Consider the following 24,061-nt stretch of genomic DNA (forward strand, 5'->3'; position numbering starts at 1 on the left):
TTAGATGCAGGGAAACTGATTTGTCAGTTGTCGATGATTACTCTAAAGGGTTGAATTATTCGAACAATCGACAATTTCGTTCTCTTTGAACTTCACACTGTTTCCAACGAGAGAGACACCGTTTTCTAGAAAGTAGTTATCAAGAGTAGTGTAGAAACGACTTGAAATATTACAATAAATCTTTAAACAATCTAAATAATAACCAATGTTATAACCACGTGTAATATTATATAAATTCAAAGCAAGTTTGAACATGAGTCAACATTGATCATGCAAATACGCGATATAGCATCAATCCATAATTCCCCTGCTATGGAATTATAGGAAGTATGATGGTACTTGTATCATTACTCTTAACATACCACGATCTATAAATCTTATCGGTAATCGAATAGGGAAATTCATCATTCGCAGGTGCAATCGATTAAGATCTTTCAGCATCATCGTAGGAGATGCGAATCGATTAGATGCGATAACATTTTTTCCCGACAGATCGTAATTTTTCATCTATAGTATCGTTGGAGGTTTACGCGCGTTAATGGTGATCCAGCAGATAATATAATTCATGCTCACGCACGTGCAAGACCCAGTCCCGATAGTAACGGCGCCGATGATTTACTGGCGCGCCAGTACACGCGGACTACGAACGATTTGTTTTAACGCTACAGTTTCCCGGAGCAATAAATAAAACCAGCCGCGTAAAACGAGTACACGCTGAAATTATCGTTTCGACCTGATTAATTAACGAACCAGCCACGGAAATTCTACGTCGCTCTTACGCGGTCCGTTCAGTCTCCCGTAATATGATTCGATAATCCTTCAGGAGTACAGATAATAATTCGCAGAGGTTTGAACGTCCATGTGAAACGTGACTTTTGTGACAGTCGAGTTACGTTGCTGGTTAATGCTTCGCAGAACTTGCTAAGTCGGATATCCTACGTGTATTTAAAAAATGACTCAACTTAAACAACTGTTTTACGAAAAACGGAAAATGATGTAGGAACTTTTGAAATACATGTGCGATGCGACGCAGCATTTCTGAAGAGATTGCAAATTTAGTGACTACTTTCTAATGGTACGTAGGCTGCATTATGTATATTGTGAAAATTAATTCCAGTACTAAAAGTGGAATACGAGATAGGTCCATAAAGATAAGATAAAGATATTAAGCTATGAGACAATTGAAATTATCAATCCTCATAAAATTTGAGAGAATTACAAGACCATAATACTATATTATTTTTCGAACGAGATATGGATCTTCTTTGTTCTGGAAATTTCGACTTTTCTCAAAAGATACGTTGTATTAAAGATATGGATCGAACCTATTTATGAAAAATTTCCATAAATTGAAATTTGATGGTCGAAAGTGACTTCGAAATTGCAAGGTAACGGGGATCGGATGTCTGATTTTATATTTGATACTATGCTTGACCAAACAATGAATTAACGTTGTTTCGATACAGGCTCAATCAGCTCGAACAACTTCATACGTTTTCGCTTAGTGAACTATCGAATATAGGCCACTACGCAGCAAGGAATAAATGCGGGAAAGTAGCCAGGAAGTTAAATTATTTGCAATGGAGTTTCGATTATTCGATTTCCGATTATCAGAGAGTCCGTTTTATTTGAAGGAGCCCCGTGCAAGCTTCGAACGATCGGGAACTCCATTAAGGATAATCGACGTTTCTTTGTATCGGGCATTCGAGTTTTTCCTTCTTAAGGCTCCTTTCAAACTTCGTAATGCATTTTCTACCAACTCGAAAACTGCATGATTGGTAGCTTTAATCTACGTAAACGATGGTAATCGGACACTCATAGCTTAACTCCATACCAGAAAAATCTTCCTTTGTAATTAACGATTTTAATACAAAGTTAGCATTGTTAATATAATTATTGAACATGTATAGGTTCATTTCTAATTGTCTTCATATATACTCGGCAGCGCGAAGGCACGCTTGATTACAACTAACATCTGGGAGAAATTATGAAATAATAAAATTATTGATGAGTCTTATTAAATTTCACATATTCTGTTTTACCACACGAGAATATGTATTTAATAAATGATACATTAAATACCTTATCTCAGACATGAAATAATGACTATACAGTTAAAAATGGTGGCTATATTCTATTAAAGAGGAGTGTAGTGTAACAAAGTTGCTTGTTTGGATAGAAAAATTTGAATTCGATGAGCTCCGATCTAAAATATCAGTATTAGAAACCTCTGACCTCTATTCCATATTAAAATAGAAACGAGATTGTAAAATAATATTCCAGTGTGAAAGGCTTGCAGGTAAGATAATATTCAATGGAGTGAAGATGAGAAAGAAGCAAAGGGGTTCTAAGGTTCGTCGTTAGTTCGCGAACTAAGAACGGAAAGATAGGGCGGCAGCGTAATCAACTGTCGTTATGGCATCTTTGGGAGCATCGTTAGTTTTTTCACTCGTTTTAGTCGTAGATGTCCATGATACAAACGCGACGAAAGAGTGTGGGAACGAGAGAGACAGGGAAAGATAGAGAGAGCGAAAGAGGAGCAGAGAACGTGTGCATGCAGGAAGCCACGTTTGTACTCGTATTACACAGACAGTGGTCGGCGAACTGACGTACTGTAATTACCGTGGCAATTACTGCCGACACATTTCACATATACGTTGCCGCCTCATTGTGCTGTTCCGTTGCGCTCGAATTTTCGTGCCCACCGACTCGCCAACTCGCTAGATAAACAGATAAAAGTAGTCGAACAAGGGTTGAACGTATCGAAGGGATGAAACGACTCTATCGGCCAGAGGTGAATTTATTGCAACGGAAACGGTTCGGTTCTTGATACGTCTTTTCAGACCGTACGACTCCAATTATGCACTACGTCCAATTCGTGAGAATTAGGTGTTAAGAGAGAGAGAGAGAGAGAGAGAGAGAGAGAGAGAGAGAGAGAGAAAGAGGGAGAGAAAGAAAGGGGGGGTTGAAAGCATTTATATTAGATTGAATGCAAAGTTTATGTATTTTTTAATAACCGTAAGTTATTTCTTTGTTCCCGTAACCTCATTTGATATTCCATGCTGTGATTATCGGTGTATTTCTTTTTAAATCTCGTTGAAAGAAAAGGAATCGTTTTTCAGTAGAATGCAGAACAATGGTCCAGCATATATGAGTTTTATAACTACAGTAAAAGATTGGAGAATTAAAGTAGAAAATTAATATGAAGCATTCTCCATATTCGTTAGTCGTTGTAGAACCGTTTCGAATTAATGAGACAAGATTATAATTAACATATATTTTAAAATCGATACTTATAGAATATAATATAATCTTATATTCCGTAGGAATATTGTATCTTGTAGGAATATATAATTAGCTTAATTTACTCCTTAATGAAATAATGTAGCTGAATTAGAACAATGAGCAGATAATGTATATATGTTAGACAATGTGTAACGAGGTAATTTGATAATATATGTACATAAGTCGATTCACAATAATCATAATATACTTCGGTGAATCGTGTATTCGAGTGGAAGAAAAAAGATATATTAGATGTCTCTTATGAAAAAGGAAGATGTATATGTATATGATTTATCGTGATGTTTACTTGTCATACGATATTTTTTTAGTTTTCTTTGATTAATGTATTTGTATGTATATTAGAAGATTTAGCATCAACTTAGCGGCAACTAGGATAGTTAGTATCGCAAGATAGTCCATGGATCGATCGTTACAGCGTCGAACCACCGCGGACTAACTAAAATGGTGGCAACCACTTTAGTATAATTGTAGCTTCGACCTTCTTGAAACTTTAATAGACACGTGTATATTATGTATAACCAATGACAGGTTGAGTAACGTTATTAATCATGAACTACGAAGAACATTAATTTATTCATTTACTACGAACATATACGTAACAGACAAGAAACGAAATTAGCACTGAAGGAAAAGCTAGTCGTAATTTAAAACTCTGAGAATTCGAACATATTTGTAAGACAAATTTCTCTTTCTAGAATGATAAAACAACACACTACTATTGCACTTAAGAAACCAATAAGAATGAAGAAGCAATGCGTTTTGAAATCACACGAATCATTCTGAAAAAAGATCGTTTCATTTCGAAGGATAAAATAACGGAAATGACCCCAAAAACGTACAATTCTGTAGACGAATTAGATACCAGGGCCGACATTAGCGTTTATATCCATTTCGCGGTAGTGTTTCAGGCTATTTACGACTCTTCGTCATTGTCGGCTTTTAATTCACACGAATTTAATTCCAGTCCATTTTCCGGCCTATACGACCATCGATGGGTCCGCGGTTGCGGTAGTGGTAGCGCGCGCACCACCCATTATGCAACGAAATAATAATGATGTATTATTCGCCAGTTACAATAGATACCGAGGGGATTGAAAATTGCACCGAAACAGGCTTTTGTTATCATAATTAATGAACTCCATCGAAGTGCACGGTTGGTAGCAACTTTCATCTTCCGAATGACGAGCGACCGCTATGTAGTTAGATATATCGCGTAGACACATACTCTCGATTGGCGTGGTTACGTCGCTAGAATTATTATCAAGTCTGACGTGGAATATATGCCATGAGTCGGTGCTCCGTAGCTCATTCGGCAACCCTGAAATTTCACAGTTATCTTGCCGGTCATATGCGGACGAAAGCACGCTTTATCCCATTCTCTCGTGGTTCACCCTCCACCGACCTTCCACGGAAACTAACTTGACCTGGCCCATCATTTCCGGTTCCTCGCTGTAGTTTGTAATGCGAGCTGAACCTTGTTCCGGCGTAATAACATGCGCTAATTGAGATGGATCTCTGCGGACCCTGCGAAAGAATTAAAAACCGCGATGCCAGGCCTCTGCTTTCCGGAGAGATTAAAGCGAGGAAAAGCAAGTCGCATAGTTTCAGAATCAGTGATCGATCTGTGGGTGGAAATGGAATGGGCGAACGACACGAACACTTTTTTATGGTAATAGTTGAAATTGGAAAGAATTACAAATATTATTGATATATCATAATTCAGTTCTGACATGTTCTAAGAATGTACGTATGATAATACATTTTCATTAATAATATTGTAATAATTTATCGATAATATCATTAATAATTTCAATAATATATTTTATGGCATTTTTTCTCTAGCATGTAAGAGGTATTTTTCTTGGATATGTAACATAGATTTCCTGTGTACTTTTAGAAAAATTCTTGAGGAAAATGATTAATATGAAGATGTAAAGCGATAAAGATAGTCAAAAATAACTATGATCGATGGACTTATTAAAAGTGGTAATATTTAATAACTAGTTTATGTCGTACATAAGACCAAAAATAAAGTAAAGCTAGTTTATATGTCTTCGTGTTTTTGTATAAGAGCTTTTATAATTAAAACACCTTTTATAACAGCTAATAGCAGATGTATACTAGCTTATGTAAACAGGTTACATTTGTCAGTTTTATGAAGTACATTGGGGTTCAGGTAATCTTTCTAGGATGAACATTACTTTTTTTAATTTCAGCATCTTAGCTTATTATACGTATCTAAATGTAAAAGTCCCATTGTTTTTTGTTTTCTTTTTAAATTAAAGTCTTACATATAATTTAGGGGAAGAGTCAATAGATTTTAATTTGACATATTCATTAGTAAAACTACTGTCTGACAAATTAAGCTGCTGAAATCGTTGACAGGTTTCTCCACCCTACATTTTACTTTCGGAAATGACTGTCACTCACAATAAAAAACGACTCACATGGAACTGGTATATTATCTACGAAAGCGTGTGAGTCATATGATGAACAATAACATAATAAATATAGCCTGAAAGATCACACGTTTTTCTCAGATTTGAGTGTTTTCTTGTATAATTATTTAAAAGAGAAGGTGTAATTTTTTACAAATATAAAAAAACAAATTAAACTATTTATAGATGGCAAGATCCATGACGCATTTTGTTTTAAATTCAAGAGTGACGAACACACGAGATTCAATATTTTACAATAAAAAATGAAACTGGATTCCAGAAAAAAGTTCCCAAATTTACAAAATATACAAAAGCTTCATTGTGCAAGTACACCGTAAGTATATCGTTATTCATAAAAAGAAATTATCTGAAAATTTATTTGCTATCTTTATTGCCCGTTATTTATAATGCTTATGAAGACATAAAAATTACCACCAGAAAACTTAATATATCCTACAACCTTTATAGCTGGTATATTACCCATGCTTCGTCAATCGCTGAATAATTCATAACACTACCTTTCGCAGAAACATAATATTGGTACACGCTCGATGACTAAACCTTATCATCAAAGCAATTATGATAACGACAAGATAGGCCGATAGACGGAGGGATGAGATAGCTGAATTTATTGCAAAACTCAATCGCGAAAGAACATACAGATCTATAGTGAAATCTCAACCAGTATTACTTGTACACATTGTGTACATAAAACTTCCTCAAATTTCTAAAAGTCTACATTCCCCGAATTATAACACCACTGCATCAAAATATAACTAAAATAACATCTCTTTACTTCACGATTATTCTTCTTGCGTATTTTCCACTATATAATTATTTTCGTCTTTGTCATGACTTTAAGTTTAATTTATATCACCACCACATCCTTCCCTTTCACATTTCACACATTCAGAATTAAAAACTGTCAACAGGTTTTACCAAAATTTCAACTCACCTCTCGAATCATCCTGTCTTCGTCCGCAATATTAGCCACACTGCACATAACACGTAGGAGAAACGCGATATCTTATCCAAACGAGTGACAGCTGGTCACGACGCGTTCGACGCACGATCGTTGATGGAAACGCACGAGATAGTTCCATTCGGCGATGACGGAGGCGAGAAAATGGAGTTGCGGGTTTACGTGCTAAACGGTATTCGGTCGATGACCTTACGTTTTCGTTTCTGACTCGTAAACGCGTGAACGATTAAAATCTGGAAGCTAGCACACTTTTTTTTTTAACAGGCATTTAACCTTCGTGTCGCAGCACGAATATCATCACATCGATTATACTCGGAATAACGTTGTATACCATAGTCCCATGTATTCCTCGAATCCCTTTGTGACCAAGAATTTCTATGTTTTACAACGTTCTCGAAGAAAGTAGCGATATAGTGGCAAAAGAAAATGAGCGACACTTCGTCTTATCGAACGTCATTTTTTCAGCTTAACGTAATAAATGTAAATGTATCGAGTTCCGAGCACGACACTACCGGTTGCACGATAACAAAGACGTAACCACTCCGGCAGAGTTGAAAAACACATAGATTAGTCGAAGATAAAAGTCTGTATTTACTCCTTTCTCGACGATTACTCGATTCTAATCTCAACCGCGTTTCACTCCCTCTTTTACCATTATCGATTCGCTAATCGACCTTGGGTTTCTCTTTCTTCTCGTTTTCTTCTTTCTTTTCTCCTTGATTCGTTCGGTAGTAAACGGATCGTTGGAAAATAGGTTATTTCAGGCTGGAAAACTTTCTCAGCGGGGATCGAGAAGGAGTTACGAGTTGTTTGGGAAAGCAAAGAAGTTTCCCAGTACCGAGTGGACACGATTACTCGGTGGAAAAAGAATAAGGAGGGCCGGGAAAATGGGCCGGGTTGATTGCTAAAAATTACGCCGCGCACGCCTCCTCCATCTGTACACTCGGGATAAGCGAGTCGATCTAGCGTGAGATTGCATCTTCTTGTTAGAATTTGCAACAGCTGCCCTCCCCTGGCATTCAGCAACTGCTCTGGCTATCTGTACGAATACCGACTCAACTACCCGGCCCTTCTTTCTTCTCCCCTCGCCTCACTCCCCATTCCTATACACTTCCGATCAGTACAGAAAGAGACGTTTGAAAGAGATCAAACTTCTTTGAGAACGTGTTTGTTAATTCAATAATATACAGTACTAGTAGGTACTGGACAGTATATTTTCATTTTCGAGAACAAGTACGCTGTATGTTACATCGATTAACGCATTCTACGTCCTTTACAAGGCTGTTTTAGAAATAATTCAAGGATGCCTCAGAATTGCTTCAAGAATATTTCAAGCGTGTTTGAAAGAATGTTCCAAGGTTTCTTTAAAATTGGTTCAGGATGATTTCATTGATATTCTTCGAACGACGGTTCTATCAATCTTTACATCCTTCTATTTCTGACTATATTAAACGCGTATTTCCGTGTACGATTTGATCGACGTTAACAAACTGATTAAATCGATCAATTCACAACTCTTTTAAAAAGTACGTTTCAGGAAATTTTGTGGTTTCAAAGATATGTAACAAAAGCCTACATTACAAGGAATGTTCATAAAGTTGACAGTGTCAAAAAACAAGATGCAAAGGACTCGGTCTCGGCGGAAACAATTCATCGATCACGTATAGTGCGCAGCACCGGCGTTTCTCCATTCAAAACAATTTCTTCCTCCAAGCGAAAGGGGAATGGAGACGTGTATTCAAGATGATCGTGACAAATGGAACGGTCGGTGCAACCCGGTGACGCCCTGCAAAAAGAAATAAATTTCTCCGGCGGGCAAGTGACGTTTGCGTCATAAATGATGTACGATCGAGAACGGAGTCGCTGTTTATTTAACTGCAGTTTCACCCCACGTTACTTCCTCCGTTGACATTGAATCCGGTCGAATGCTCGCGTGGCACTGATTTTCGCGACGTCGAGTGGAATGACGCGTGATGTTACGCGTTTCACTGACAACTGTTTGCCCGGGCGAATCCTGCTATCCGAAACATTTCGCATAGTGGTTGATAATTGCACGCTCTCGCGGTCACATTTTTGGCCACGATAACGACAAAGTTGTCGCGCGGCTCGTCTCTCGTTGGTTATCTCTCGTCTCGTCTTGATATCTGTATATATTTAGAGTATTTCTGCAATCATGACGCAATGGAAAACGAAGAGTGACGTATCGTGAAAAGATTAGTTGTACGCGCGTGATAAAGTTTTTGAGTCATATGAGACCTTGATTGAGAAAAGAATTACTTCCAGTCAAACGAAACTTCACTTTTCAATTTCTTCGAAAAGAAACCTTATTTTTATGGAAAATAGTTGCAAAAGTTCGACTTAGATGTACAATTTCGATTTTTAATAGGTTTTTAGTTTGCTTTGGTACGAAACATACGTTAGAATCGAGTTGAGGCTATTACTGTTTGAGATGAATTGGAAAACACGTCATTGTCATGCAAATGAGTTCATCAAAGAGGTATCCAAGTTTTATCCACGAGGAGTGATTTACAGCTGGTATTCCTCAGAACAGGGTCGTTACAGAACATACAAAACTTTTTACGATACTGCAAGTACTCCCATTTCCATTATTAAACTAGTCTTTTAGCGATCTTTTTTCAAAACTGTACGAAGTGTGTAATATACAGTACAGTACTATCACGTAGGAGTAATATACAGCGTCATATGAGTGAACTATGAGACGAAATAGATTGACACTTTCCTTTCTTCCTCACGTTCTGTATTTTAGAATTTTAGGTTGAATTAATACTGTAGAGATTAGGACGATGAAACGTTCACTGCTGATTGAATTTATTTACTGATACTTGTATCTTGTATTTGACTAAAAAATTACCATAGATGCTTTCCCAAAATTTTGAATTTACGACGCACGATATGAAATTAAATACTGATTCCAATTCAAGACACGTACTGAACGCTTCAATCGACGATCTCATTATTCTTGTTCTATCAACCGTGTAACACTTAGCAGCACCAATTAATATAAAAAAAATGTACCAAACTATCTCCACTTACGTATCAACGGATCCTCAACTTTTGAACGTCGGTGTAGGTACCCTCGTTTCACTGAATGAAGATTTACTCGAGCAAACGTGACATTTCGACGCGACGCGGCGTGGAGTTATATCTCTCGAGAGTGTCTCGAGGACCGAGATTCATACTGTACAAAACGGTCTAGGTATGATAAACAAAAGTATCAGTGACGTTTCGCGTAGTCGACGTGTTGAATTTCCAGTGCAATCTGTCGGCGAAGGTGCGTTCGAATATGCATTATTGAACGAGAACGAAGAACTCGCATCGCGTCGTTGGGATACTCGTTCTATCTCGACAATCATGACAAAAAGGTCACGGTTCCGTGATTCTATGTTTCATATACATCGATACATACGTCAATCGGTGCGGGAATTTCACATGAGATTTACGCGAAAGAAAAATAAGAAAGCGACAGGAATTTTCGACATGCATCATTGTTACGTATAAATATTTTATTGTTACACGGCCTCGTTCCCAGTCGTTGAATTGAATTACACTTTTACGAGTTTATAGCAGCCGGTGCCTATAAAATTGCCTTGTAGTTTAGCAGCCTTTTCAGCTTGATCCGTGGAGCGAGTACATATATATTGGAGGGAGGAAAAATATCGGTCGATGTTTCAGCCAGCAAATCCAGTCTGGCCGTTAACCCGAAGAAAATGTAATTTCGAACAAAAGAAAGCGCAGAGGGTGAAAGCTACGCTGCGCCGGAGATAACTATTACCGGTTGCGCTAAGGGTTCGTAAAGAATTTAATGTGCGCGCTGCTTGTGCCGGAAAAGTGGAAGAGCTTTTCTTCGAGCCGTTTCGAAGGACTAAAATAAAAACTTCATCCTTTATTTTTAAAGCCCTTTTAGAGTCTCAAGCAACCAGAGTTTTAGAGCATCGTTCGTCACCGGATTAACTTTTCGCCTTGGCACTTCAAATTGACGTAAAGGCCGACTTATGAACGCAGAAACAAAACGGACATGTTACTACCGTATGTTCTTTCCCAATTATCTTCTGGCGTCTCCTGGTATATATGTATATATATATATATATGTATACACACACACACACACATATATATATATATATATATATATATGTGTGTGTGTGTGTGTGTGTATACATATACATACATACATATATATATACATATATGAAAACATATATATATACATATATGAAATATATATACATATATGTATATATATATACATATATGAAATATATATACATATATGTATATATATATACATATATGAAATATATATACATATATGTATATATATATACATATATGAAAACAGGTTTTATTATGGATAGGATTCGATTCCACAACGAATTCGATAGCGTAAAACGAGGGAGGATTTCGCGGAGATCGTATGATGTATTTGACCTGATTTACGAATGATACCTATCTTTATGTTCCAATAATTCTTGTGGAACCCGAGCTTTCCTAGATTGATTTCCACGGAAACGTATTTGCAGTAACTGGCATCGTATAACGAACGGAACCGTGTCGAAGAACGACGAGAATCTATCTGTATAAACTCAAAATCTCTGACCTATAAAAAACTTCTACCATTTCAGATCCAAAATTAACTTCTAGTACGTTAAATCTACAAAGTTTACTACTTCTCTGGAATAGTACTCTTCTCTTTTCTTGTTCGAGGAACCGTTTTTCTTGTACATTCTATAATTATGAAATACATAGCGTTCCCAAAATTGTGACCATTGACGAAGGTATATGTTCGTAGTATAGGAAAGTTACGTTCTATATTCTAAGTCAACGTACGATAACGTATCGCTGAAATTCGCGCAATGTAGCCAATCTTCGGACCACTTATCCCAATTCTATCGGTAACTGCCGCCGAAACGTAGTCAGCAGGTTTGGTGGCAGTGAAATGAAACGAATTGCGATCGATACCAGCACGTAGGGGCACGTAATCGCTATTAGCTGCGGCTATCAACTAACCACGATGTGGATGATCTGTAGCAGTACGAAATAATCGCAATTAACTCCAGCTATCGGCTGGCTGTAAGGTCGATATATGTACAGCACCAGGACGGAATAATCACGATTAACGGGCTCCATCAGCTGGCCATTATGTCGATTTCACATAGTCGTATATTTTTCAGGGGAAACTCGCGGACCCATTTACCCACTGACGTATTTCCGCGGGGGTGTATTCCAGTTTCGTTTCAACCATGTTGCTACGTATGAAAAGAGGTCTAAAACAGGGTCACTGGATATTCCCTTTCAGTCCTAGCTACATTCTCTATTTCGTGATCAACGCGTCAGTGCACCTCGTTTTCTCTTTTATTCTCCTAACTTTTTACTCTTTTTCTGTTTATCAATTAATCGTCTGATTTTTGCGTACTGCATCTTTGATGTCTGAAATTCGAGAGAGATTCGTATAAATGGTCGAAGACATCTGCCGCAACACATTGTATATCTTTGTTATTATTACGAATAATATATTTACTAAAATTAAACAGCGAACAGTAGAAAATGTATATTTCTTTTGAAGAAATGCAAAAAGTTTTGAAGTTTCGTTAAAAAATTCCTTTTCGTTTTATTCGCAACATTTCAATTGCAATCTTGTTCGATCAATCTACGCTATCGAATTGCGTGTCTTTAAAATTGTGATTCTGAAATTCCAAGATTTCGTTGAATATTTTCTTACCGTTGTATCTTTCACTATTTGGATTCCACGATTCTATGAAATTTAAACATATTGAAGCATTTGCGGTGTTATGATAAACTATTTCCTGGTTTTTAATGGGTTGATTTGAAACGATTAAACGAAACCCTTTTAGAAGAAAAAAACTGAGATAGAAATGAATCAAGACGAAAACTTTTTCGCAATATTAAAATACTAAAACACTAAATCATTCAAGAAAAAACTTCTTCTCTACATCCACCCTGTACATCCTACAGGGAGGGCATTATTACGCGTTTAGCCAAGTCAGTAAATAACGTTCACGGACTGTGCGTCATTGTGGCCGTAGCTCTGCACACTCTATTCGATGCATCCAATTTCCACTGATGATGACCAACTTTGCTTTACTTGAACGCGGTCTATGCCCGACAGAAACCGCATCCTTTGCGTCCGCGTAACAGCATTGACAGAATAATACGCACACCCCGTACGATAGGGCGGAAGGAGGCATTCGTTGCAACCGAAATTTACGGCATTGGGATTGAATAAATAGGCAACGTGGCAAACGTGTGCCTTTAGGATCAGCAGATGCGTTATCGGTCATACGTTCGCCACCGATGTATGAACACGACGGGATTGTAATCAACATAACGGGGAAATAAACGTGCACGTGGGATGTTCGCCGTATCCACAAGTCACCCACTGACACCCGTTAGCGTTTCTCCAGGTTTCGCAATCACACTGTTGCGTTTTGAACGCAGCCGTGTGCAGGCACGAGTGCAAATGGCGCGTCCTCCACTCTGCGGCCAAAGGATCATCTGATATTCTAATGCTATTTTCAACAGTCCAAACTAATACATTGATGCATCAAAGCAGCATCTATGTGAAACGAGCTTCGATTTTATCAAATGGAATTGCGATTAGGATTTCTTGGATTCTTTGGATTTCGTGATTTGACAACCGCGTGTAATTATATAATAACAATAATAATTAATTTTAATGCCGTATTTTGATCGTTTTAATACATCTGGAAATTATTACGAATTATTATGATTACGAAAATTTGATACTTTACTGATACCGGTTTGAAATTTGATAGGTTTGAAAATTTGACGAAGATAAGAAGCGTAGGATGAAGAAATATAGAACCTAATAAAGAAGCACTGTACTGGAAAATAAAGATACACGCAAATACATTTTATACGTATTTGATCTGCTTGTTGGAAGCATTATGCTGAAAATATAATTGATAATTCGATGTTTAAATTCATCAAGATAAAACCAACCAATTCCACAATTATTTCAATCGATATTCAATTGCTATTAAAAGGATAGCAAATGAGTAACTCCTTGATCGTCTTGACGCGCAGGTAATAATCTGAGCGGGTTCATTCTTCTCCCGTAAATTTAAATTTCACCTCGAGCTTCGGTCTGCTAGGGTATGGTAATATCGATTCGCACTAAAAATACAAGTATCGTTCCCGTGGGACGCTGGAGCTCCACGATAGCCCCAATATAATTCCACTTTCTGGTAATTCCGTCATTCGTTATACGTTTCCATTTTGCGTTGAAACCGTGCCGTGATGGCCGTGGCACACAGTTATGAATCTGAATGCAAGTGCGAAAGAGAACACGCCGCGGTGCACCGCAACTTGCCCAGTAATTTTGGTCGTGTCGTAGCCACGTTTGTGCCTATACCAAGTAATGTAATCAACCCTTAACAGTCAATTTCTTTCCCTGTTCCTTACACTGGTACCATTTTGTTTCATTGGCAGCCGTTTTGTTTCAAGAGAATACAATAGAACTCCGTTTATCTGAACTCATCGACGAACAAACAGCTTATATTGTACAATTTAAGTTCATATAATAGAAGTTTATCAATTTTCCACACTATCTATTATGCTTCTTCCGAGGTAAACGTAAAGGATTAGTCACATAGTCGCATAATCACCGTAGGAAAAGTAATATGTGTATAGCGACACAAACTGATTGGATTTGGTAATTGAGTTTGGAAATTTAAAATTTAAAATTTCGTAGGTTAATTTTTGTAGGGTGGCTAGTCGTGTAGGATGGCCGAATTAATCGAAAAATTATACGGTTACCAAGGGAAGGAATTAATTAAAATGGTTCATCAAGTTTATTGGGAAAGAAAGTATAGTCCGCGTTGATTACGCGCTAAATGGACTCGTTAACTTAATAGCAGTTATTTCTATTGCTCTTTGGTACAAATTCGCTACTAAAGAAGTAAAAAGGAAATTCCATTTATTTCTTGAGAGTAAATCATTTCGTCAGCGTTTGCAATATTTATTTGCAATTTATATTTTAATAATTGTAGATCGTAATTTTGTACGATTGTATATTACGGTGACGAACGGTGAAATTATTATAGATAATAAAAGAATATACGTCGCCTATTATGTCATATTGTTACGAATCAAATTATAAAACATTTCAACTGTTCTTCAGTTAAAAAATATCATAACTCTCATAATTATAATGGTAACACGCCTTTCTCAAGACTACAGTACAATTACAATATTCTGACGAATGGAATATCTGATGACCGAAATGCACATTCTCATAAGAATTTATGTATCTAACTGTTCTGACGCATTCATAACGACAGTTCCTCAGGCCACGTATCTATCGTAACCCTAGCCTAATCCTCCAGTCAACGCACGAAACAGCGTCAAAGAGCAAAGAAGCATGAAATCGACCCAAATATAAATCCACACATGTTCCATCAACGAACAGAATTCAATTTTACAGAAGGTTAGAACAGATTTACTCACGTCTGTGGAGATTTTCTTGGCGGCGCGTCGGTGCCTCGTCACTTGGTCCGTGGATCGATCGCCGGCACATCAATATGTCGCTCCTGATCGCTGACTCGAAGATTCCTCGTCGACGTAAGTGGCGGCAATCCCCGCAGACGCGTGACACTAAAACACCAAAGACGAATGGTCCTTTATTAGATGAGTTCGCGGTGGACAGGTTTACGATGCAATCGATATCGATAGGTTCCGTAGTAGCCACGTGCAACATCACGCTCGCGTTTTCGCGTTGAGCTGTCGCCGCGAGCAAAGATATTATTGAATTCCTGATATGCGCGACTCGTCGCGCGCGCACTCCACCGAACGATAATTAACGCTGGCTATGCATTTTTCATGACACTTTTAATTGCAACGCTGTATCATGTGGCCGCTTTAATCAGGCCGAACTAATTTTCCCGCGGCCACCGTTCGAGACTTCGGCGAAACTTGTCGACCATTGCAGAGGCCATTGCGTTGCATGATTAAAAAGTTTTGCACCTGACCACGAAACGAACCGCGGGGACCCTTTTAATTTGGATTTAAGGCGCGCGCGGGACGAACCAGCCAGCTTTATTCGCGCCGACCGTGAAATTGTCGAGAGACAGGGAGCCGCGCCTTTTCGGGTTCGAATAGAGCTCCGAAATTGCGGGAAACTGGCTCGTCGAGCGTGATTTCGCTCGTTCGTTTCGTTCCGTTGGTGAATGGCAACCCGGTTGAAACACGAGAACGATATTGCGAAAGAAGTTGAATGGGCTGTTAGGTAAATTGCAAGTACACTGGTGAGGACCAGTGGCAATTGGCGGATTTATTGGGAAATTCCTACGTTAGGTGTTCGCGCAATTTTAATTTGGTAGGTCTAGGGAATGTTTGGTTAATTCAAATTGTTCTATCCAGAGGAATGTTTTATTATCTCAATCTTCGTATAATATTTATACTGTGATTTCGTTTAATTATTAAATAGAGCTCTACTGATGTGCCTGTAATGAAATTCTGAATGTATCAACTTCGGCGCGAAGAATAATAGACAATCGTAGGAAAAGTTATATGGAACAAAGGGACTTTTTGACAAACCTGGAACTGTCAGTTGCAAAAGCGGCCAACAACTGCTATGTTATTAGCTGTCGCGCGAGCGTGGCAACCTGGTTGAAATAGTCACGAAGCACAAAGGCTAGGGCAGATAGATGTAACAAAAGAGAATATGGGGTCAATCGGGCAGCGACTGTGAGTAAATCGATACACACAGGAAAATGAACGAAAGCTGACGATAAAAGGAAGATTGATTTACGACGGTTTATCATTGGCTTGGATGAATGGAAAGCAGTCCATCAATTCTGTCGCTGCAGGAAAAAAATGCGCGAATCAGTTGGACGTTATACCATTGCGGGTGGATGTAATTTCATGGGTGCAATTTATATGGATACGGAGAAAATTTTAATGACAGGAAGTACATTGTTTCTGCAATTGCAGTAAGAATTTTACGAAATTATTTGTCAGATAATCCAACAAAAAATAAGCAAAAATTATACTATGTACTTATATTTTATTTGTTAGAAAAATAAGTGTTTATATTTTTCAATATTATGTGTCACAGAATGAACATTTCTGGAGGAGCCATATACAAGTACTACTAAATGATACGAAATTTAATATACTTGGACTTAATTACTTAATTTGTTGTGTACAAATAGTATTTTCCATATTTACTATAATTCGAGGAATTTTCAATGCAGAAAAAAGAATTGTCAAATTACGAATCCAAATACCAGTTGTTACACACTAAGATCTTTTTTAGTAAATATAATGGAACACATACATAGGATACTTCATCAATAACGAAACCTAAAATCACATGTAATTTCAAAATATCTAGACACCTATAAAAAAACCACGATACAATCGCCACGTAGTACATCTTCATACACGTACAATCCCCCGTAGCACGGGCATTCGAATCTTACTGCACGTTCATGGAAACGTACGTGAGATTGTGTGGTCGTAACCGCGCTCCCTAAGTGAATGGCGCGTTTCCGGTTTTCTTCTGGTTCTTTGCAGCCCTTTGAATCCGTCGGCGGTTTCCATAGCCACACGATATAAGGCAGGAAGAATCGACGAAATGCGTCGATGTCTGTGGAAGAAACGAGAAGCAGCGTAAGGAGCTCGAAGAGAGAGAACGAAGGGTTCGGCCGTCTGTGGTTGGTCGAAATCCAACATACCCGATGACAAGAGAGGAGGGTAAGGTTAGATGGAACTGTACTTATGTGTACGCGAAACTGTAGTTACGAGACTGTGTATAACCACGGCGCGGTTGTTATCTAAACGCGCGCGAGGCATATAGGGGCGAGCCTTAAAAGGGGTGGTTCATTGGCGTCACGAAGGTGACAACACACACAAACACGCGCACGCGCGCGTATATATATGTATATATAAGTATAACTGCGACTATAGAAGGGACACAGTGGACCAACAATGTGTTCGTAAGTTATGTATCGCGTTCTTTGGAGTACAACCCTTTTTCTAAGCGGCATCACTCTCATCCCTCGGCACCTTTTACGCAAACCCTTCTATTCCTCCACTCTTCTTGCTTTCTGGCTCGAGCTATCTTACTCTTTCTCTGATTGTGCGCTGATGCGAGTGCGGAAAGGCTTGTGGACGATCGCGTCACGAGAACAATGGAATAGTACGAGACAATCGACTATTCATGCGGGCCAACTTTGAATGAAAATATCTCTGTTCGTCGCTAAATTAGTCTGAATTGCGGTGATGCCAATTATCAACGAGCCACAGTGCTGGTAGTTATGCATTGTGTTTTGCTTTAGGTTGAGATGCTTGAGAAATTATTCGGGAAATTGTTTGTAAGTCGATTTGTATTAATTTGTAACTTGATTATTGTCCTAATATCTTTATGACGTCAAATTTTGTCATTATTTGGTTTGTCGTTTATTGTGAAAAAATATGTGCTTTAAATAAATAAAATTTATGTTTCTACTAATTACAATAAGCGTTTTAATATATTAAAAAAGAATCAATTCAATAACGCTACTAGTGCAAAAAATGTATATAACGATAGTCTTTGAAACTTGATTTTTAAATATCAATGTAAGTTAAATCGTTTTATTTTATTAATAAACTTACAGTCGAAGGCATATTCGAATATTCATGGATATTTTATCATTCTGTTAACACAATTACATTATGCGTACTTTTAATATTACATAAATGAGCTTGCAATAATTTGCAATTTTTTACGTCAGCAAGTTTAATATAAACGCTATCAGGGACTCCAGGGAGTCAAAAAGTTTGTGAAGCGCCGCGAGAACCATTATAATTAGCGGTTAAAGCTAGTTAATTTCAAATGAACTTGTTCGAACTTTCTTAAACTTTCCTTTTTTGTTTTTGTTCATTATTTTTTACGCGCTGCAATTTCTCTACAATAAAATTTGCGCGATCTTAATAATATTTCACATGTTGCCTATCTATCACGAACGACATTCATCTTCAGAAACGTATGAAGTAGTATTTAACTAATTGCATAACATTACACCCACAAGACTTCCTCATTCTTTCATTTTTCATTCCTCTATAGTAAAATTAATTTCCAAGATTTTAAAGGCATCTTATAAATATTTTACCAGTTCCAAATCGCTTAATTCCAGATTCTCACTAAATTCTTAAATCACTTTAAAATGCTACGCAAAATTTTGCAGAAAGGTATATCAGAATAAACTTTTATCTGCGAAGTTCAAATAAAACCAACGATATTACAATACAGTTGTCATACCAATTATGCAGGAATTCACATCTGCTTATAAACGTCGAGACGTAGATCAGATTAAACTAAATTATAAGAAAGTTAACAATCGATATTCGATATTCGATAAATCGAGATTTGTCTATAATCTACAAAGTCAAAACATAGATTAAATTAAGTTATAAAAACAGAGAGACAGGCAGGATTTTGCCCAAATATTCCACGTGAATGATAATCTTAACTAATTGCATGACCAACGATAACCAAACGCTTTGTCTTCGGTGTAACGTGAAGTAAGATACAAACTGGCACAACAAGGTTCAAGGCCATCTGTTATCTAGCGAGCCGTTATCGAACATCGGGAAGCACCGCTATTGAACTGCAATGTACGACCGCAAGAAGCAACACGGAGGTGCAAATTTGCCGGTCGTGCCTCCTGATTATCGGACAGGGGTATAGTTATCGTAACCCGAGCGCGTTCTACAACTTTAGAGTTAGAGAGCTCTGTTGGCTTTAAATGGTCATCGCACTTGTCACCGTTTTTACGTTCCTGCAGGTTTTCGATGGTAACGCAAGCTTAATGAGGCTGTCAGGCAAAAATTAAATAGAATACAAACAGAGTTGTAAACGAGATTATTACAGTTTCGTTAACGTTCTCTAGAACATAGGAGGTAAAGATTTTTCCGATAAAATGCACAATGGGAGCTTTTTGCGTTAGTTCTTTACAGATATGGAATTTTTTAAGAACATATATTGTTTAAATATGTTAGATTAAATAATAATTTTTATTTTATGATCTATGATACTACTCGAGAGAAATAAAAGAAATTAAAATTCTGATAGCTGTCATTTCTAGGGAAAACTTTGAAATTTCCAGCAAAATTCGAATCGATTTTGAGATACAATTGCAGAAATATTATATTAAAAGTGGTTTTTCTCGAGCAAGTAACAAACAAGAGTTCACATTGTTATCGTAAAATCTTTGTTAAACACTGCCAGCCTTCTCACATGTTTGAGAATTTGCGAATTGAGATCAAGCCACAAACAATGAATTAACGAACTTGGATAGTTCGTTAGGAACAACTGCTGTTGTTGAAAGCTGGAGCACGTGCTTGGTCGAATTTTCATTGTAAAACGCTGATCCTGGAAATCGTAAATTGCAGCCGCGCCAAAGTACAGTGTACTGAGCTGTAGAACATATAAAACTAACTGTAAAACACATGCGTACCTATTTCATATAAAATTCGTTTTGAACATATTTTGAATCTCAAAATTCTGGTATATCTACCAGACATTATTTGTCATTATAAAAATCCATCGAGAGCAGCAAGTTTATTAAATCACTCCATCCGTACATTTTTAACTTCGAAATAATGGATTTGTTTTTCCTTTCTGTATCTTCGTCTATGTACTTCTCCAATGGAAATGAAAAAATGGAAATTTCCGGGTAAAGATCAATTCGATGGTAATGCAAAGAAATCATAAAGAACGCAACGAGGAGCATAGACGAGGATGAAAGAAAGTTTCGAATGCAGACATAAGGAAAAGAACGTGCATGGAGGTAAGAACAATCAACAAAAGAAATCGGCCGAGTGACTATTAATTCAGCTTCATTGAGTTAGAAAAGTGGTTCTCCTACGGTGTAGACGCCGAAACTTTTCGAACAATTATTGGTCTTCCATGTTCTAGAGAATTCACGAGTCGTTGATCCTCGCTTTGACGTGGATAAAGTTTCATTTTTCATTTGTTGCTTCCATTGAAGAAGGATCGAAAAGTAATTAAGAATTATTCCATCTCGGTCTTTTATTCGCACGAGGACGTTTTGTTTGCAAGAATGTGCGAATGTGTGGAAAATTTTCAATTTGCTTTAATTCCCGTTTAAGCCGAGTATTTCAGGATTCAGGCACGTTCCTTTTCTTGATTTTTTAACGCAGTAACATTTTTATGTTCTTATTTTTAAAAAATGGGGCGGTCTAATCGTGCAACTATTTCGATACTAAACTAAGTTAAGATTAAATATTTTGCTACAAATCGTTAAATACGCTTGTTTCAAAAATATAAATTATTTCTTAATTTATAGTGTGTTATTTCTCAGAATCGAATGCGATGAGTTTACAATATCTCAACGAAACGTATCCCGTTTTATCTTCTCAGTACGCGAACTAAGCCAGAACACGTTTAAACCGCGAGATTACCGTGCAATAATTCAAAGGTATTTATTTCACGATAGATCAACGATAATAGTCAATATCACAATGGTTTCCCATCGGGAAATGAACAAAAGCGATAACACCTTCGACTATTTATCACAGAACAACATGGTCCAAGGTAATTCATTCTTTCGACAATCGATGTACCAGATTTTTCTGTTCGCATCATGTCTCGTAATTCAAAATTGAATAAACGCGTCACGTTCAATTTTGAACCGTGCTCTTCTTGCGTTTCTTCGTGAGATCCACAACCCTACAAATTCCTATTTCCCAATGTCGTTTAGTAAGAAAACTTTCGTTTCTAACGTTATATTAAAGTACTTTCACAAATTAAATTCTTATTAATTAAATGCAGAAGTGCCCTACTACCTCCACAAAGAAACCTACCTAGTAACTAGACAACAGATAAATAACAAAAATAATCAACGCTAAATCTATCCCAACATCCTCATACACACAAGATACTACTCTGTCAAGATTAATGACACATAGTATAGTAAAATAGATTACTACATTCTGCACCTACAACAATCTTCGAATTAAGTTGGCCGATACACAAGAACCGAGGAGAATGGCAGAACGGGCTGGAATAAATTCCAATACCGCGTGCTTAGAAGCGGCAAAGAAGCGGAATTTACTAGGGGTTAGCGTTATCTGACAACGCTAAAACTGCTGCTATGCGACAAAGAATTCCAAGCGTTTATATCTAAGAGTGCGCACATCGTTCGGCTATTCTTACGCTTATCTGTAATTCTCTATTTTTTTTAACCGTTTTTTTCTTATCCGAATGTATACTCGAGATATTTCTCGACTGCTGATATCAACGGTGGCCACGTTCACGATCTACGTTCGACTCTCCAGATACAACCCCCGATGGATCGGAGAACCCTGTTTCCCTTTTTCACTCGTAATAAATGCCCTTGGCAGCAGTACCGTGTTAGGCATGACAGCAAACGTGTCACGGAAGCGGACTGTATAGGGGCTTATCTCGGCTGTAACGCGATATACACGTTGGATTGCTTAATACCAGCAGCTGGCGTATACGCTTCTTTGAATACTCCTGCTCGAAAGGAATCGAGGGAAAAGCTTACCCTGTTTTGTGGAGGAAACTTGTTGAATGAGACGATAACTGGATTTTACGGTTTCGTTAACAGATAGCGAAAGGTGCTCTTCATTATTTGTATTTTCGTAACTGTTTGTATGGGTTTGTTAAAGGTTCGCAATCGTCTGGAATTGGAATTTTGTTTGTTTTGTGGAAGAAAAAATACTTTTTAATTAGTTAGAATTTTTTGCTTCAGTTAGTGAAAAAGACTAATTTCAATGTAATAATATGGTAGTAAATTCAATGTAATAGTATGGTAGTAAAATAAGTAAAATAAAACTATAGTTCTAAAAAATTAATACCATGCGCTTAGGTTGTATGTTACATAATTAATATAAAAGGAAACGATTTCATTGATGAAGTTTCTTGCAAAATGTACCTAATTAAATTCTAAAATTTTGGAAAACATAGACAAACTCTATGTGCGTTAATTTTCGAAATGTAACAAGAGAAATATCCAGGTATAAATTTCAATTCAATAATCTGCTTTAATATTAAATTTGACCTTGTTATTTACGTAAGAGAAATTATTTTTGGCTGTTTGGAATTTCAATTTATGCGCACGGATAATTTTGATTTGTCCAACCATAATCATTTTGAGCAGGAAATTTCCACGTGGATTAAATACTGAAATATCAATAATTAATAATGTAATATTCATGAAATTATTTAATAAATATTCTAACTGATTAAGTACTCTTTCGATAACCAAATAATTTAAACACGAACATTGTTCCAACAATTGAAATTCAGTAATCTATCGCCAGTTTTCTTGCTATAAATACAATTTCTTCGTTAAAATCACAGACCTTTCTTTCCTTAAGATCGTATTTTAGCAAAAATAACAAATGAAAATATTGAAAACAGCGTTTCATACCACGGTCAACACAGACAAACAGCTTGACATGCAATTTTCATCGAACAAATAACAAAAAAACCTATTCAACTATGTATATGTAAATGGCGAACTATAATAAAAGCGTATGCAACCGGGAACAGTGGAAATCGATCCAATTATTTTCAATTATCATCGCCGTTACAATACCAAAACTCGACCAATTCTGCAACCATAGTGATATTTTAACTGCAATTTCCACAATTATTTTCCATCGCTCTCTCTCGATTTCCCATGAATCATTCCATACCCACGCACCGTATCTTGGCATCTATATATCCGCGCCGAAAACCACAATATATCACGAGGCTCGCGTGCCACACTTCCACTTGCCGTGGTTCGCCGAGGTCGTTCGAGTATCGAACCGCGATAGTGGCCTGTTTTCCGCGGGTAGGATCGCTTTTAAGGTCAACAGTGGAAGAAGAGGAAGGACACGAACGATCAACGGGACGAATCAGCGATACCGCCAGTGGATTTAACGCGAACTGGTTGGAACGAAGGTAGATTGTGTCCGGATAAAGATATCGGATTAAAGGCTAGCTACGGAACGAAATAACGAGTATAGGTGCTAGTGAGATTTTATGGAGGGTACTTGTTGCACCACGAGAGGGGAGCGTTGTAAGTTGTGCGGAAGATAAGTGGGCATGAGGAGTTAGACGTTTCTCGTGCCATCGCATAGCCAGATAGCGACCAAGACGTTTGAACATGCGTGGATTATCTTGTTACTGTGAATCTAGTAGATTAAAAGACGAGTTATGAAGTGAGAATTGGTGAAGAATCTGTTTGACCTATCAGATTTACTGGCTCGCATAAGTATTTGAACATTTAAAGAAATTAACGTAATAATCGTCTAA

General features: G+C 37.4%; 1 protein-coding gene across 2 annotated transcripts in view; it reads right to left on the bottom strand.

Moving 5' to 3' along the window:
* Positions 1-24,061, bottom strand: part of LOC117213549 (amphoterin-induced protein 1) — a 169,422-nt gene that overhangs the window by 62,761 nt on the left and 82,600 nt on the right. The window contains exon 2 of one of the 2 annotated variants that reach the window (XM_033458966.1): positions 15,235-15,381. In XM_033458966.1, the coding sequence (XP_033314857.1) occupies positions 15,235-15,304 (70 nt within the window). In that variant the 5' untranslated portion in view covers positions 15,305-15,381. Of the gene's footprint in view, positions 1-15,234; positions 15,382-24,061 lie in introns of those variants that run through there. The other variant, XM_033458967.1, reaches the window with a different exon arrangement.

The sequence above is a fragment of the Bombus bifarius genome, unplaced genomic scaffold, assembly GCF_011952205.1.
Source record: "Bombus bifarius isolate JDL3187 unplaced genomic scaffold, Bbif_JDL3187 scf7180000009125, whole genome shotgun sequence".
Classification (NCBI taxonomy): Eukaryota; Metazoa; Arthropoda; class Insecta; order Hymenoptera; family Apidae; genus Bombus; species Bombus bifarius.